The sequence below is a fragment of the Pelmatolapia mariae genome, linkage group LG23 (assembly GCF_036321145.2).
Source record: "Pelmatolapia mariae isolate MD_Pm_ZW linkage group LG23, Pm_UMD_F_2, whole genome shotgun sequence".
Classification (NCBI taxonomy): Eukaryota; Metazoa; Chordata; class Actinopteri; order Cichliformes; family Cichlidae; genus Pelmatolapia; species Pelmatolapia mariae.
This window is the reverse complement of record NC_086246.1, coordinates 15,773,729-15,791,654: the sequence shown is the minus strand read 5'-3', so window position 1 is coordinate 15,791,654 and position 17,926 is coordinate 15,773,729. Positions and strand designations below refer to the sequence as shown.

At 39.8% G+C, this 17,926-nt stretch overlaps 1 protein-coding gene across 3 annotated transcripts in view; it reads right to left on the bottom strand.

Moving 5' to 3' along the window:
- Nucleotides 1-17,926, bottom strand: part of LOC134620172 (interleukin-1 receptor accessory protein-like 1-B) — a 335,420-nt gene that overhangs the window by 300,165 nt on the left and 17,329 nt on the right. For 2 of the 3 annotated variants that reach the window (XM_063466189.1, XM_063466190.1), the window contains exon 2: nt 11,796-11,892. In XM_063466189.1, the coding sequence (XP_063322259.1) occupies nt 11,796-11,877 (82 nt within the window). In that variant the 5' untranslated portion in view covers nt 11,878-11,892. Of the gene's footprint in view, nt 1-6,489; nt 6,555-11,795; nt 11,893-17,926 lie in introns of those variants that run through there. The other variant, XM_063466191.1, reaches the window with a different exon arrangement.

Genomic DNA, 17,926 nt, shown 5'->3' with positions numbered 1-17,926 from the left:
CGGTGGAAGGAAAAAGCACTGAGTGCCTTGAAGATTGCGAGGGTTGCGACAAGTGGATGCCAAAGTACTAGTTTGTCAGATTTGCCTAAAAATCTGACAAACCCATTCGATTTTTTTTTTACCAGGGGGGTGGTCCCACTCTCACTTCTGAAACCAATACAGCAGACGTGTAATTTAAAGGTGAAGCACAGAATTTTGTCCCTGGTAGGAGGCACTGCTTTCCAATTAGACCTTCAAAAAGAAATCAGAGATGCTGCTGCTGCAGTAAGACAATCTTGCATGAGTAAAACAGGTCAGCCTTTCGTACTTGGGCTGAACCAGTTAACAAACTATAATGATGATTGCAGGATTACACACCAGAGTATTGGTTTAATTGTAATGTGACTCCCCGGTGATGCAGTCTGGCAAGATAGTCGCCAATCAAATGCAGCAACAGTCATTACTTTGTAGAGGTTGGCGAGACGTGGCAGAAGGCAGCTTTGCAAAATAATGGCACGGTGGTTGAAGTGAAAGCAGCACAGCTGATATGAAGGAGAGAAACTAAAGAACTGCTTTTAATTGTGACCACCTATAAGCACAAACATGAAAAAAAAAGAAAATGAAATTCTGTTAAGATTACCGGATAGAGAGACAGAAAAGGACTGACGCCAAGTGAGGGGGAGTACCTACATGGATTAATCATGCAGAGCAGCCCCAGGTTAAACGTGTGATATTTTTGGGCACCGTCCCATCGCCGCCTTCGGGGTATTTGCATAAGAGACTACAGCTTCATTTCCCCCCGTGGCACAGCTTTGTGTGAGCCAAGCAGTCAAGGGGAATTAATATAATTTCCAGGACCATTGCTGTTCATGTCCAAATTGCCTTAACCTGATTACAAACTATATTTTATTTACTTTTTATTTTCACTGTTTTCTTTTTCTTCTTTGGGGAGTTTTATTTCTCTAAAGTCTTCTCTCCTAAACCAGGAAGCCAGATTTTCTTACATTAAGTAGTGGCCAGCCTTCTCCATGTTTAAATCCTCTTTTGGACTAAAGCTCATTATCATCCACACATATAATCTCTCAAATTGGTACCAAACGCCCCAGCTGTTAAAGTGGGCTGCATAATTTGCTAAGGGAGCCTGAAATGAATGTATTATCTTTCAGAGAGAAATATTAAAATGAAGATAATGCATTATATTGTATTTAATGTCAAATGCCTGCAGACAGTTGAGGTTCCAAGTCAGTGAACAGAGACAGGAAAGTACAACACAAAGGTGGGAAGAAAAATGAAAGCATTAAACACGGAAATTGTATATTTGAAAATTTTAATCCCTCACTTTTAACCTCACCATTTCATTTGCTCATTTGAGGATTTCCAAACCAATCATTTAGACAACTTTCTGATTGCATGTACCTAATTTACTTCATGACTCACAGGTTCGGATTTTGTTAAGACTTAAGAGTTATGAGTGGAGTTATGATTGACAGGTGTGCAGACACGCACAGTTGTTGCCTTACCTTCCCTAATAATTGAACAATGAACTGGACTTCCCAACTTTATCAGTTTTTTATTTTAATGGAAATATCTATTATGGTTTTCTCTGAGGTAAATCCCACTCAGAGATGGCAATGCTCCAGTTTTAGTAAATTTCTTTCTTTTAATTGCTTCTTTCTTTTGCTCCCTTACTGTTAGCTATACTAGTGTGAAATGTGTGGCCCAGATGGAGTCCCAGGGCAACCCACTGTGGGTCCCAGTACCAGAGTGAAATATAGGTCACATTAGGGTGGGTGGGTCCCCAGTAGGGCATACCGTGAGGCGTGCTGCGGGCCCACAGGGTGCCCATATTTCAAACCAGTACCAGGGCCGCTTGGGTCTGCACAGTGTGGCCGCACATGGTCACAAAGGGTATGCTGGGATATGGATGCAGTTTGCTAACCAAGGGTGTTAGCCATAGGTAGCAAATCACATCTCACCCAAATATGGTTACTTTTGATCTAAAACCCTGTATGGCAGCAGCTAGCAGACCAAGTTTGAGACTTAAAATCCCCCCCAAAAAACACAACCCCAAAACAAAGCCAGTTGGTGAGGACATAGTTTCAAATACCCATCATTTATTCACAGTCTATAACTTAGACACTTTTTGCAGTATTATAAAGTTTTTTTTTACATAGGAACTATCTGAACTCTAGCAAACTATATCTGCCAACCAAGGAGCTTGCTATCATTACAGCTCAGCAGAGCGGGAGACTATTTGTCTTTACATCCAGTCACATTGCCATGAGCATGAGACTGAGCAGGGGTAGATATGTGATTCTATCTGTACAGATGGCAGGTTTGTTTGGCAGGAAGAAAATAGCGACGACATGAACCTGCTCAGGATGCAGTTTGCTGATTTATTTATGTACCTATTTATTTTGGAGTGACTGGGTTCTAGTTTATGGAAAGAGACACTGATGCTAACTTTTTCAAATGTATTTTCTTAGTGCTGCACAAGGTGAGTGACATTTACTTCCATTACATTCTGAAGAGAGGCTGACATGTCTACAATCCCAAACTGGGCAACTCACAGCAAAGGAAACTAGATGGATAAAAAAAAAGTGCCACAGTTTAGAGGAAAAGTGTGAATTTTATCTGCTTGACTGACAGGTGTCTCACTGTATTAGCTCCACCTACACTTCCGCCCCATTTCAAAGCTGGCTTTCGGTAAACCCGAATCCAATCACACCAGAGGCTTCATCAAATAAATCTGATACATCTTTGATCCACACACATCAGCTTTAAGTAATTCAACCTACAGCCACACATCATCACCAAGCTACAGCAGGCTACACCCTTCTCTGGCTTTTTTCCCCCCTGCTGTGATGTTTTAACAGGTCAGAATACAGGCCACGGACACACTATTCCTCCTATAAATCAGCTGACTGATTCTCATCCATCTCACAGGGAAGGCTGTGGCATATGTTTCCAAAGCAAAAACCCCAAAAAACTGGAACATATCCATAGTAACCCCAGCTGTCAAGAGGCCTATATCTGTCACACTTGTTGAGTAGCTTCGGTCTCTAGGCAGCGGGGGAGGGAAAACAACTCCATGTGGCAAACCAGTTTATTTCTAATAGCATGTGTGCGATCAATCTCCTCGTTATGAACGGGCGCTGCAGTGGAGGGAGTCATTCAGCATTTGTGACAGGTGTGCAGTATTGACCGAAGGGAAGATGAACGGCATGCGCGCGTGCAACTCTGTACGTGCGCCTACGGCAGAGAGACAAAGAGGCTGACAGCCTGAATTCTGACTTCCAGTTTTCAATCTTGGCTAAAACTTCCTTTCATGAAGCTGGTCGTATTGCTTTCCCGCCAATTATCACAGTGGGCACAGACGGCAAAGGTCACTTCACCCGTGCCCCTCAAAACTCTTGCTGGCACCTTCTTTCCATATTTAACATCCCGCAGTATGAATTACAAAGTCGAGGCGCCCGCCATGATTGAATTTGCACTGTGCGCCAACATCCCCTGTTAGGAATCACTGTCTTGTCCAATTAAGAGAGGCCTTGTTATTGGCCAAATTGTGAGTAGCCCCATTAATGTAGGGTGGGGGAGTCTATCCTTTAACTGACATATTAATGTTGACGTCCTCTCAGAGTTGCATGGCGCGTGGCGTGAAGACTGTAAATTTAATTGACTGTCAGGGTGTCCTTGATTCTTCCTGCTCCAAGCGTGGAACCAAAAAGCGAGCAAAGTGAGAGAAAAATGCGTGCTGTGGACTTATATTTATCTGCCGCCATAAACAGCAAGGGGAGAGACAGATGATGAGTGGCCGCCACCTAATGGGAACCAAGGCCTTGTTGAGGTGCTGAGTTTTATTTACAGATACTCTTCAGACTGACACACTGGACTCGACTATCCTTAATAATAATAAAAAAAATATAAAGCAGAAGTGGAGGAGCGTGTCAGTATTCAATTTCCAAATGCAAACGCATGTCGGAGGCCGTCTTTTTACATATGCACGACGCATTACATGATGCATTCGCAGTGAGCCAAGCGTTATGGGTAATATATTACTGGAATTACTGGGAGGCGGTGGAAAGGTAAGCATCATTCGTCAGGGGACTCATCAATGTCTGGCAAAAAAATGGGGACTAATGACTGTGCAGCAGGGGGAAGGAGAGAGGCTAACTTTATCTCAATCAATGTCAACAAATATCATGGTGACTGTGCAGCTGTCACCAGCGTCCACTGGGGGGGGACTAACAGTTTTTGTCAAGGTGGCGACGTCTGTAAACTAGAATGTGAAACAGAAATATTTCCAGCACTGCAACAAGTAAACTTTAATAGATGACACCACCAATCAGCAGCGAGAAAAACAGGTTGAAAAATGATAGTGACAGTGTTAATCTCCTGCCTCATAAGATATAAATCACAAACAATAAAAAGTCTGACAGTCTGTTTTTAAAATGCTTCCCAACAGGTTGTGCATCAATAGCGCACTTGAGCTTTATTCCCCATCAAGACGGTGTATGAAAGACAAAAAACTGAGGTAAATATAAAGGTCTTTTAAAACGGCATTTTTTTCCTTTATTTGTTTTGTAATGGCAAGATGTGTGTGACTCCTCTGGTGGTAAAGGGTAATCTGACTATATAGAAGTCTATGAAAAAATACCCCTGCATCTCACTTGATTTATGACTTAAGCATTTCCCTAATGATGTTATGGTCTGCCTTGCTAGTTTTAAGTCTTCGTTCATACAGCATGATGTCCATTTTGTAAATTATGGTCCCAGTTAGAATAAAATAGATGACAAAGCAGGAGATCTACCTGGTTACCTAGCTACCTGTATGAAAGTCTTCAGCCATACTTTATTTCTCTATTTTCTGCTAGGAAAAACACGTACAAACATAAATGGAAATACCGTATAAAGCAAAAACAGAGTTTGTACACTTCTAAAGAGGTTTAAAGTCAATATTTGGTATGATCGCCTCTATTCTTCATCACAGCCTGAACTCTGTTAGGCAGCTTTCTTGTCATGTCTTTAAGTAGTCTTCAGGAATAGTTCTCGAGGCTTCTTGAAAGACATTCAAAGCTCTTCTTTGAATGTTTCTGCCTTTTGTTCTGTTCTCTGTCAAGATGATCTCACACTGCTTCAATAATGTTGACGTCTGTGCTCTGGGGAGGACAATCCATGAACATTTGTTGGGTGTTTTTCTACCTACACATTGGCAATGTCAATGACAATGATACTAAAACATGTTAGTGTTAGTATCATTGTCATGATGAAAAATGAAGCTGTTGCCAATTAGATTCTTTCCAGAAGGTACTGCATGGCAGATCCAAATCTAACCATACTTTCCTGCATCAATAATTTTAACAATTTTAACAAGATCTCCAATGACACTAACTGAAATACAGCCCCAAACCATGACCAAGCCTACACGCTATTTTATAGATGGTAGATACTCACTGTTGACCTCTCTGGACCTCCTCTGTAATGATGAATATTTGAACCAAAAATTTCAAATTTGGATTCATCACTCTCTAAAACCCGTTACCACATTTTCCAGTCCAGTTCTTGTGTAATTTGGCATACCTCAGCCTTTTCTCCAAGTTTTCCTTCTTTAAGAAAGGCTTCTTGACAGCCACCCTTCAGAGATCATTTCTGATGAGGCTTCAGTAAAAAGTAAAGCATCTCTCAGGTTCTCTGTCAAGTATTCACTGGATTTTTTCCTATTTCTTTAGGACATGATTTTCATCTGATGTTGATGTTGTTTTTAGGCCTGACACTTTCTCTTTCGCCTTCTCCTTTTCCAGTTTTAGTGATTTAAACAACCAAACAAGAAAAACATTCTTCTTAAAATGATGAGATACATGGACTGGACTGAAAAGGAGTGGAAAAGCTGACAATTTCCATAGAAAAACTCTGAAAGACGTTCAAAAGGATTGGAAGGACTATTGCTCTAGACCACTTTTAATAATTACATGACAGTCTGGCTCCGTAGAAGTAAATTCAGTTAAATGAGGGGTCACTCACGACTGCAGGATTTGGGCTATTGTTAATTGAAGTCACTAAATATCACTTGCTGAGGTCTTTGATTACCACAGCATCGCAAATTGTCCCTGTTTTGATGCTTTGGTTGCATTAAAAGCTACTTTAATGGGTTAACTGTTCATTTTTTCCAGTGATGATTTTGTTAAGCCATTTTTTTTTTATTAGCCAAAACTAGAACCTCAGTTGGTAACAAATCAGTAGTTAACAGTGTGTTGGTTAAGCCTGTCTTTTCCCTTCAAAAATAAAAGACAGCTCATGCAAGACTGTATATGTTGGCCTGATTGCAGGTCCAGTTCACAAAGCAGGCAGTGTTTTATTTGCAGACATGTTAAACAGCTGAGATGCATTGCAGTAAATATCTCAAACAGATACACAAGCAAATAGTGCAACAGAAAGATAAAAGGACCTAGCAAAAGCCAGAGTGTAACACAGTAGTGGTGTTGCCAGTGAAATATTTTAGAAATCTCTTACTGTATTTAGGATGCATTCAACTTGTTTAGCTCCATTTGCAGTGCCCAGGTGCATGCTCTTTTATTCTGCTCTGCATTCAGGACCTCTGAAGCTCCTTCTCACTCTGATTGTAATCCATGTTCAGAGGTGAGAAAAAGAATAAATGCATAGTTATTACTTCAGAGAGGCTAAAGAGAGACCTTATGTGATCTCTCAAGTTTCTATTTCATATCAAATCAAAAACGGCTGTGCGCTGCATCGAAAGAGGACTCTTCTCCATTCAGCTCACTGACGAGTAACAAAACCTGCACTTTCAGGGATTCATCACACAGCTCTGCTGAGCAGCTATTGTATAGTACAGCAAAAGTGGCCGACAAGGGAGCTGATTGTGCATTTAAAACAATAACAGCAACACAACCCATTATTAGAAGGCACTTTTTTTAATGACCAAGCACAGATCAGAAACTTTGATTACACAAATTGTCCAAAAATGACTTTCCAACTCATATTTTTGCTGTCTGTGCCAAATATTTACCAAAAGGCCTCCTAAATCATTTGTTTCTGCATTTTTTCTCCTTTAAATGTCAGCAATTGCTCTCAGAGCTAGAGTAATAAATGAAGACTTCTGGGTATAGTTCATTATTTAATGAGAAATGAATGAAAAATTCTCAAATAAGTGATTTTCACCTGTTAGTGCCAGTGTCCGAACACACAATAAGCCTCCAAGAAACAACCGTACAAGATGTTTCAAGTTAAAGAAACCTGACTCCAAAAAATACCTTCAATGTTTACACCATGGATTGAACATCATCTACTGAAAATACCGAACAGTGGAAGTGCATCCAGGAGTTGGGAGGGTTGGGGGTTTACTCCAACATCTATCTTGATATGCTGTATTAAGCAAAAATACACATAATTATTCTGTTCGCCCAACCATTCAAGCCATATCAGCATTCTAACAAAGAGGAACCACAGCAGAGGACAAACGCATACATTGTGCTACCTATGCATGCTGAGGATTAGTATGGCAGATATGCGGTGCATGTTTTTGCACCGTTCCACTCCGAGTACAAATGCAGACAAAGCATTACTCAGAGATGAGTGTTTGGAATTTAATAATGTACAGATGATAGCAGTGCACGTGTGCAGCGCTCTGCAGGTTTTGTGTGATTGTGTGACCCGGCAAAACAGAAGGCAAGTGCAACATCACGGAGTCTTCGTGCCTAAGGAAGTCAGTCAAGTTGTTGAATTTCACTTAATGGCTGATACAGTTTTCACAGTATACAGTAAAGCCCCATGCATTTGTCTTACTAGAGATTCAAACGTTTGACTTATTGATTTTTTTTTCTTTTTCCTTTAACTGTTCTGGTTTACACTAAATTGACGTATTTCCACATTTGAGCCAAAGCGTTTGGCAAGTAAAAGCTTTGCAGCTGTAAAAGCCAACCAAAACTTGAATTGTTTGCAGGATTTTGACAGTATATAACACGTCCTCCACACGCCAGGATTTCTATCAAAGAAAAGCCATGCTGTGATTCAAGTTTTGGCTCTTGAATGAGAACATAAACCCAGATGCTTTATGCATTTTGCAATAAACATGCAACATAAAAAAGCAAACAAAAAAAACTGAAAAAACAAACCCTCCACTAGATTTGTCTGAAACAAAAGAAACACTGATTTGAAAAAAACAAAAACAAAACACCTGCATCACTGGGATACTCACCTGCCCACTCCCGCTGCTTCTTTCTGTTCCATAAAAATGAAAGCAATGCAATTTCAAACTGGCTTTCATTGCCCAGAATCCCATTTTTACAATGGAGCTTTAACTTGCAACCAGTGTGGCTTCTAATAAAGCTGTGCAATCTAAAAGAAAAGGAACAAAAGCCAGAGGTCTGGCTCGAACGGGGTGTTCATTTATCAGTGGACACGTTTCAAATCCTTGCCCCAGGCAACGGCTCGTGAAGCATCCGAAGAGAATGCCCGTGGGGACTTCTGCTGGAAAAGCAGAAAGCCCTTTGATGAACCTTGGGCCATCCCCGCACCTGCGTCCAATATGCATTGGTAAAAAGATACTAGATGCAAGCAGCTGTTGCAAAAAAAAGAAAAGACTGGCAGAATACTGCCTTATATATGCCAGTGTTGATATTTCTAGCTTGCATCTACATTTTTAATTACTCTTGAGACATGAGACATGTAAACATCTGATTTTCTACAAAGGCCACAACTCCATGATTAGTCCATCAGGAAAAAATACTCATCGATCATTGTTTCACTCACTATTAAACTGGCTTATTTGAGGTGTGAGAATGCTAATATGTGGGACTTTCAGGCATGTACTTCTTTTCATTAATATTATTAATAGAAAATTTTTCCTGTCCCTGTCTTCCTGGTGTGTATATAGCCCACATTGTTTCCCTTAGTTTTTTTTTTTGGTTTATTTGCTTTGTTCATGTTATTTTCCAAACTGCCATCAAACATGCTGGCAGTCATTTAGCCAACATAAAAACTTTGTAACCAGTATGCCACCTGATGCATGATGCATCTCTTGATTTTGTCACCATCCTGGGTTTGTCTGGAATGTTAACTGTCATCCCTTTAACAGGCTCAATGCAGCAATAGTGCATTCCCCATGCCTAGAAAAAGAAAGAACCAAGAAGATTGGGTGTCTTCCTCTCACCAGCACATATTATTGAACTAAGCAGTGTTCATTGCATTGACTAGCTGTGCAAAGGAAGTACACACTGAAAGCAAACTGAAGCCTGCAGTGTTAAAAAGGGGATTTGATGTAAAGATTTCCCTCTGTTTTGTTTTTAAAATCTTTAAAAACAAAACAGAGGGATCATAAAGACAGCTTTGAGCAAAAGAAGATTAAAGGTTATTTAGTATTTAGAGAAAAAAGGAGACCCCTTGGCTCCACTACTTCTGGCTTTTCCTGACTATATAACTCATGGATTGCACCACACTCATCTTTGAAGTTCACCTTTATTGAACCCAATACACATGTGTGACTGAATAATTGCACTGGCTGAATCTGTCTACAAAGTACAGATATATAAACACCCCCTACATCTCAAAACCAGCCTAGGTGGTATTTCCTGTTACAATGTGTGCTTCCAGAGGCACACTGTGCCATGCTGACAGTAGGGCTGTGCCGTATTACATCAGCCACAATATTATCCTAATAATACTGGTATAAATTTTTATGTGATATAAGAATGTTGTTGTTGTAACATTGCTACAGTGCATTTACATTCTCTATTGCACACAACAACGAGACAAGCCCAAGCATGTCTGAGAGCAAGAGCCATGCGTTAGCCTCCAATGATGATTTACTACCTATAAAAGGAGCTACCTCAACAATCTCCAACAAAGCTGTTCCCACCAAAGGTGAAAACAACAAACTTGTTTCGCCATTTGAGGAAAAACATACACAGAGTACAACCAGGCTACGAGGGCATAGACAGTAAGTAGCTGGTCATTTGAGACACAAATGCAAAACTAGCACTGGCTAGTTGGGCTCCATATGACAGGAAGAGCAAATGGTGGATAGAAATTACTGATGTGGTTGCAGCAGGTAAAAGCAGGGCTTTAAGCAACCCAAGTTACAACATCCCAGGTAGAAAACTTTTTTCAGTTTTATTATGTGAAAATACTCCTTAAGAGTTGAAAGGTTATGTTACTTCAATGATTCTTAAACAAAATTAAGTAGTTATGTTACACTTTTACTACCTAGGCTACTTTTGTGCCTACATTTGGTTTATGCTGGATACAATCCTGTGTCACTACTATTGCAGTGTAATGCAACTGCTGTCTGCACCTTGTTTCAGTAGATTCCAATTAGGTAGTCTTAGATCAGTGACAGTCACTCATCGGAAAAGAGGGATGGAAAATGCCCCTCATTTATTTACTTATAAATGCTGCTGTTTGCAACCTGCAAGGATCGATAAAACGTTCAGTATTTTTTTTCCTGTAATGACTTCTTGAAATACCATGATATATTTTTGAAGCTATATTGCTCACTTCTAACTGAGATGTCCAAACACACACAGCTAGCCATACCACATGTTTGCAGCTGGTAACAGAGTATGATGACTACTCTCCAAATGCCATAGTATGAGACCATGTGATTTCCCTCTATTACAGCAAACACTGAGCCTTGATGAAGTTTTGGTAGGTTCAAGGAAATATCTGCCAATTAATGTGGTTGTTGTAGGTACTGCTGGATATGGAGTAATGTTAAAACTATTTACATTTGCAGCATTGTGCAAAAGTCTTGAGCCAGTATCATTTCTTTATATTTTACTAGCAAAACGTGAATTAGGTATAGTGACTTTTTGAAACGTGCAAGCATAAATGGAAATACAACACATAAGACAAAACCAGAGTTTGGAGAATTCCAACGAGCAATCCAAATTCAAATCATAGTTGATATTTGGTATGACCGCTTTTATTCTTCAGCACAACTCTCATAGGAAGCTTTCCAGTCTTTTCTTAAAGCAGTCTTCTTAAAGCAGTTCTCCAGGCTTCTTGAAGGACATTTAAAACTCTTTAGATTTCAGCTGCCTTTTGCTCTGTTTTCTGATGTTCAAGATGATCTCACACTACTGTTGAGGTCCAGGCTCTGCAGAGGCCAATCCACCCACAACACCACTGGCTTTCTGAAGACCCAAACCATGCCAGTGCCTCCACCGTGTTTTCCAGATGGCTGTCTCTCTTTCCTGACCTCCTCTGTACACATTGAAATTTCTGGTTTAAACCGTTGTCAAATTTGGATTTCATGAGATCTGTTGACTCTGATTTTCAGTCCAGTTCTTGTGTAATTTGCCATAAATCAGCCTTTTCTCCCAGTTTCCCTTCCTCAAGAATGGCTTCTTGACAGCCACCCTTCCACTGAGACCATTTCTGATGAGACTTTTGCAAAAGTACAGGACCTCTCCGGCCCTATACCAGGCTTTGCTGAATAAAAAGACTATTTTATGTCTGCCATACTGTCACTGCATCTTTGGCATTTTGCAGAGATTCAGGTAAAGAAACTGGGAAACATTATATGTTTTGTGACAGGCAGATAGTGACAAAGTGCCCAACACTGCAATTTATGTGTAGATATAGTGCTGTATTCCTGTGAAAATGGTCAGGACTAAACTGACAATTAGTGTAAAAGCAGCCAACATCCAAAGAACAACTTTGAAAGGCCTTCAGAAAGCTCAAACTATTGTTCAAGGCCACTTTTTCAAAATTACGAGCCTGGGTCCTTGGAAGCAAAATATAAAGAAGCGTGAGGTGGCTCACGACTTTTGCACAATACTCCGTACAGAGATGAGACTTACCTGAGCCTCTCTTCGACACAACTTTCAGGCAGTGGACCACAACAGCATGAAGCAGGATCAGAAGAGGGATGGGAGCTTTCATTTTTTTTTATCAGTCCTACAAAGAAAGAAAAGCATGTGTTATAACTACATACTGAGGCAAGCTGTGAACGTGCTGAAACCATCCAAGAAAAATAAAAGACAATGATTTTGGCAGGAGATGTTTCCTTAGAAAAAAAAAAAAGAGGTCCTGAGCCAATAATTAGAGAGTTTCTATCAGCCTTAAGGTCAGTTGGAGAAAAATCAGGCTATGTGCAAATTTTGTTTATCTGCTTCTGCTTTATTTATATTAGCGCCTCTTCAGGGACTTATTGTATAATCAGGGCAATGCCGTTAATGAAATGTCAAGACGCATCTCTATCAAGCCGAACCAGGCTTTTCTGCTTTGTCAACTACCTTCAACACTCATCCCCCTTTACTTGCAACCAAAATAACACAATCAGGTGCCTGCTCAGATCTGGGTATCTCTCTGTGAGCACAAATGTTCGGAAACGCTCTGTGAGAAGTGGATAACAGTGAATCTGGCTTAATATATTGAAAACTCCTTAAATTGTAGCTTGTAGTGACACTAATTGCGGTGATAATGGGGATAAGATGGCATTTCAATCGATGCCAGTCAAACGCAGTAGGTTTAAAGCTATTACACTCCAATTACGAATTCCTGCCTGAATCCATGTGTGTGCTAGAATGATGAACTTAAAACACACAATTAACTGTCATTGTGATGTATGTATTATGGGATATTTTAATGTAATATGCAAGACAGGTCTGTTTCCTAATAAAGAAAAGAAATGTATCTTTGCATTAAAGACAACGACTGCCCCTAACCATCTCAAAATCGACACTGCGCTTACTTGGGTCCCCTGCAATACACAGGAGTATGTTGAAAATGATGGATTGACGAACACACAGGGATTCTTTGATTTATTAGTGAGATGATAAAGTACACCTTCAAGCCAATTTAATCTAAGATAAAACAGATGGGCCCAAAGTTCACTGCAGTTAATAGTGTTTATTCAGACTTTGCCAGCAGCTACAAACATTCCTCAGCAATACACTTGGTTCTGAAATTCCTCCATAGGCTACAAGGGTCCTTCAAATGGCATTTCAGTCAGGACAAAGATGCTTCACATTGAAGCCTGAAAAGCTGTATCAGAAAGCCTTTTTGGAGAAACTCTGAACAGTCACAATAACCCTTGAGAAATTCGGAGGCATGTGAAACTGGGCAGCAGCCAAATATGGCGACATTGCTGCATTCCCTCTTGTCAAAGGCTTATTGTCATCGGCTCTTGCTTTCTGCAACCAATGCCACCTCAGAAAAGCTACACGTCACTACAGAAAAATCTTATCTTTTTAATTAGTTTTCCATGGTGGGTGCAAGTCTGCAACATTAGCACAAAACCTGTGGCCCCTTTCTTTGGTTTGAACACAGAGGAAGTGACTGAATCACCAGTTCTGCTCTGTGTCCCTGCAGCTACCAGTGATATCCAAGACTGTAAAAAATCAAAGAGAACACCACTGAAAAGGTTAAGAAAGTGCACTCGTGATGCGCTGTAATTAATTTTGTTGGTACTGACTATACTGATGAGGAAAATACAGTAATGCTCTTATTCTCTTGGGGTGTAAATATAGCTTAGCCAAGATAGGAACAAATGATGGGTTTAAATATACAGAAGAATCAGGTAGTGGGAGGAAATTGGCTCCATAATTCAGGTTTCACAAAGCTATTGTTGAAGATACTGGTCTATTTTTTCATAGGAACTTGAGAAATATATGATCCAAGTGTACAGACATGCAACAGTATGGTATCGTGGTATGATATTACAAAAATGGATAAAAGCGACGAGACATATTAGGATATGCAATGCCAGCTTTATCCTCCAAAAATAAATAAATAAATTTAGCACTGCATTCAGTGTTTTATCATTAAAATATATTTAAAAACTAGTTTATTTTTTAGGGTGTGATGTGGACTATATAGAGCAAAGTTAGGTTGGATTATTGACATTTGAGCCTTTATTGATGGTGAACTTCAAGGGGTGTTGAAAAGTCTTACAGTCTGAGAGAAGAAGCTGCCCCGCCGTCAGCAGACTCTTGTATCTCCTGCCAGAAGAGCAGCAGGGTAAACAGACTCAGTCTGGACCAAATTATGTCCTTAGCAGTTCTGTGGGCTCTGTGCATGCAGTGAGTCTTCCCAGTGCTGAACATAGATGCAACACCAGTGTTTTGTAAGGAATCCTCCATACAGTGCTGATAAAACTTTGCTTATGTTGTTCCAAATCAAAATTTTTGAATTGTGAAAAAACCTTGTGCACACTGTACTAACAGTTTGGACCATACATTTTAGGACAATGGCAGATCCTTTGTAATTTTCCCTTTGTATACTACCACAGTGAATTTTAAGTCAGAAAATCAAGATGTGATTAAAGCACAGACTTTCAGCTCTGTTTCCAGGGGTTTAATTTAGACATTACATCCATTTTTATACACAGTGTGTCCAGTTACTGATTAGCCCCTGAAAATAGGAAGACTAACATAAATTTAAATATAGGAATATAAGGTACTTTTCTTAAACCCTCTGGAATCAGTGACTCCTTGAACTCTAGAAGCCATGGAGTAACTACTGTGTTTCCTCCCTTGAGATGCTCTGTGGGGCCTTTAATGCAGCCACCGTAAGTTGGTACACGTTTGTGATCCCATCAATCTTCGGTGTGGTTGTCCTGAATTCAACTGCAGAAGGCAGCCCTTAGTTGAGCTCGTAAAAAAATGTTTGCGGAGTAAGTGGTTGCTATTTTGTGCCAACATGAAAAACAGAATTCCGTTCACTTCGAGCATAATTGAGCATCAGGTGAAACCATTTTGAGTTTTTTGTGAACAATTGTGAAACGTCATGCAAAAAGCACAAAATATATTCATTCGGCGTACAAGCTGATGCATTCATCTCGCAGCCAGGTCTTCTTGTGTTTGCAATCCATCATTTCTCACTGAGGTTGGTGTTTGAAGCTTTTTTTATGGCTGCAGTCGACTTTGAACAGCTTGCTTTTTTTGTTTAACAAGATATCTCTCTAACCCTAAATATCCTATCATCTTCCTCCTCCCAGTATGATCGGTTAATTATAACAACACTCTGTGGTTACTCCTTTTTTATCGGTCTGTCCAATAGAAAGCATAGATTTGCCACAGTTCAAGCAGTCCATAGTTTCAAAATTGATTGCACTGATGACTCGAGTATTGAGTAGACTGGCATGAAAGCCAATGAAAGTGATCTGATTGCTGGTGGCAGACAGGGCTTGTAGCCAGCAGGAATGTTTGACTGCACTCATACCCGACAAGTCCAAGAAAAAATATAATTAAGTTAGACTTGTGTTGTCTAACTTTCATGTTCTGGGTCTGATGTTGCTGGAGTATGTTTAAGAAGATGGCCACCTACTCAAGGGCTTATTGAGGTCAAACACCCAAGTTGTTATCAGTAATCATGAAACGCGTGTCAATGTATTATTGTCGCTATCGTCTTACTTCTTGGCACATGGTTATTAGCTATTGAGAAGGGAAAGATTCAGTGCAGCTGTCGAACTGTCAGAGATATGATCAGGAACACAATAGAGTGGAAATAAGCAAGAAGAGATATCCCCCATCAAGAAATGAATGGATACTAGATGTCCAAGAAAAATGTGAAATTGTTTTTTGGGGTTTTTTTTTTTTTGTTTTTTTTTTAAATCCTCCCTCAAAAATCCCCCTGTGAAAGCTTGTCCTGTCAAACATTTCACAGTGTATCATTCTTTAAAGAGAAGCTCATCCAAAAGGTGCTGTCACCTGCCTCTCATTCCTTGATTGTTTTTTTCCTCATGCCTACACTTTCGTCTTTACCCTGACAGTGCTTCCTTCTCAGTGGATTCATCCAAAATTCAATTATTTTTGAGGAGAGTTCAGGAAGAGAGATGGGGAACTCTCTCAACACTCTCGGGGTTCAGAGTTAGCCCCAAGGAATGCATTTCAGAGTCACGCACAAACAGTTTCGCAGATCTATGACCGAGACTTTAACGCTTTAGTACAGCTCGCCAGATGGACTTTGAGATGATGATTTATACGGATCTCTAACTTTATATCTCTCTTGCTCTGTCAGACACTTTTGGGAGTTCACATTGAGGGTCCCCTTTCCTTCTTCCTCAGCCATATCTGATGTTTCTTGATGACGTTCGTTTCTCTGTTACCCGGGAAACCAATGGGAACTAACAGGAAGAAGGAATTACGGACAAATTCGGATGACATAAATTCTTGTCCCGGTTATTAGGTAAAGATTTCAGATCTGTGGGCTGGAGCTTTGATTGAACTGAAGTGTAAAACTTGGACTTTTTGTCTGTATTTGTTCATCCATTGCTGAGCGTTGTTATTCTGGATTCAAACCTTGGCTCAGTCCGACTGCCATGTGTGTCAAAATTATACAATCATTACTCTTTTTCACAGGAATGCTGACTGGCAATTTTAAAGTGAAAGTCTGTCTGGTAGTTTATGTAAAACTGCCAAAGTGAAAGTCATAAAATGTGGTGCAGATTTAGACCACAGGCAAAGACGTACTTCATTATAACTTGGTGTGCATTCTTCCTTTTAAAATGACAAAATCTGTAAACTGGTCAAAGGATTTTAAGCATGGAGTTGCCAGGCAGGAGGAAAAGGGGAATACCTCTAGAGATAGGGTGAGATGGAGGCAGATGATCCGCTTTGGTGACCTCTACAGGGAGAAGTCGAAAGAAGCAGAAAATAAGGCACTGGTCTTGGCAGAGGATGTGCTCTCCGAGTCTCCTTGTAGTTCTCAAAGAATTTTACAAATAATACAGTCATTTAAAGGTCAAAAAAATGCATGATATAATTTTAACTTTGTTCTTACCAAGGTCACTACGGGTGATTTGATTCACATAATGCCAAAAAAAAAAAAGAAAAAAAAAAAAAAAGAAAAAAAAATTCCCAAACATAACATGTGCTTACTCATTATGGACATACAGCCTCACTGCCTCTAGCCGTTACCTCTCTGTCCCCTTCCTCATACCTCCACTCGATAAATTGATATCTACTCTGCTTGGTGAGTTATTAACATTTCTATTTGTGAAAAACACTTTTCAGGCCCTTACACCCTTGGCTGACGCACACACACCCACAATCTCCCACCCACAGTCTGTGCTCTCTTCACTGAATTTTTCCATTTTAGATTATCTAATAACCTTGCAAGCCTCCATGTTCCTGATATGTACTCAGGAAGTGAAAGAGAAAGAAGCGGTTGTTTTTCAAATTAACATGTTTAATACCATAAACGTCATTGTTTGGTGCAGGAACCAGATGAAAAATGGCTTTTAATGATCAAGAGCACACATGTGAATAAATAACAAGCAGCAAAAAGTGGTTGAGTAGCAAAAATGTATGCAACGGTTTTCATTAGCTGCCATTTGTGGTAAGAATGAAGCAGTTTTAAAGCTGCATATTTGAATGGATGCTAAGTGACACATTGAGGCTACTGGCTATGTGCTTTGGGAAATGGGAATTTCTTATTAGTTAACCATCTAGCTACAATATGATGCCAAAACTCATTTTATTTTCATGAGGGTGCCATGCTGCGAGAATTTTGAAAATGCTGAGGTCATTGAGTTAGACAAAACCACAGCAACCTATTTAAAGAGCTTGGCACATACCCAGTCCCCAAGAGATTTTGGACAAGTCTGTCACATATTCATTCATTTCACCTCTCTGCACGATTCATTGAAGTATTAATACGTTTTATGCAAATGTTTAACTCGCTACAGGATTGTTCACATGTTGTTTCAACACCCCTTTGACAATTTTAGGAACATCATTTTGCTTAAAATTATATCAAAATGACTCCAAAAAACGTGAGAACTACTGTCTGCATGTTAAAGTAGAAAACGACAGACTATATTTCCAGAAATATTACTGAAGATGGGAATAATTTGCTTTTATGATTCCTGGAACACATTGTAGTTATCACTTTTTCAACCTCATGATTTTGCCACAGAGCAATAAGCATTTAATAAGTATTGCATTCCCTGACCAACTGGTGATTGGTCAGAAAATACACAAAATCT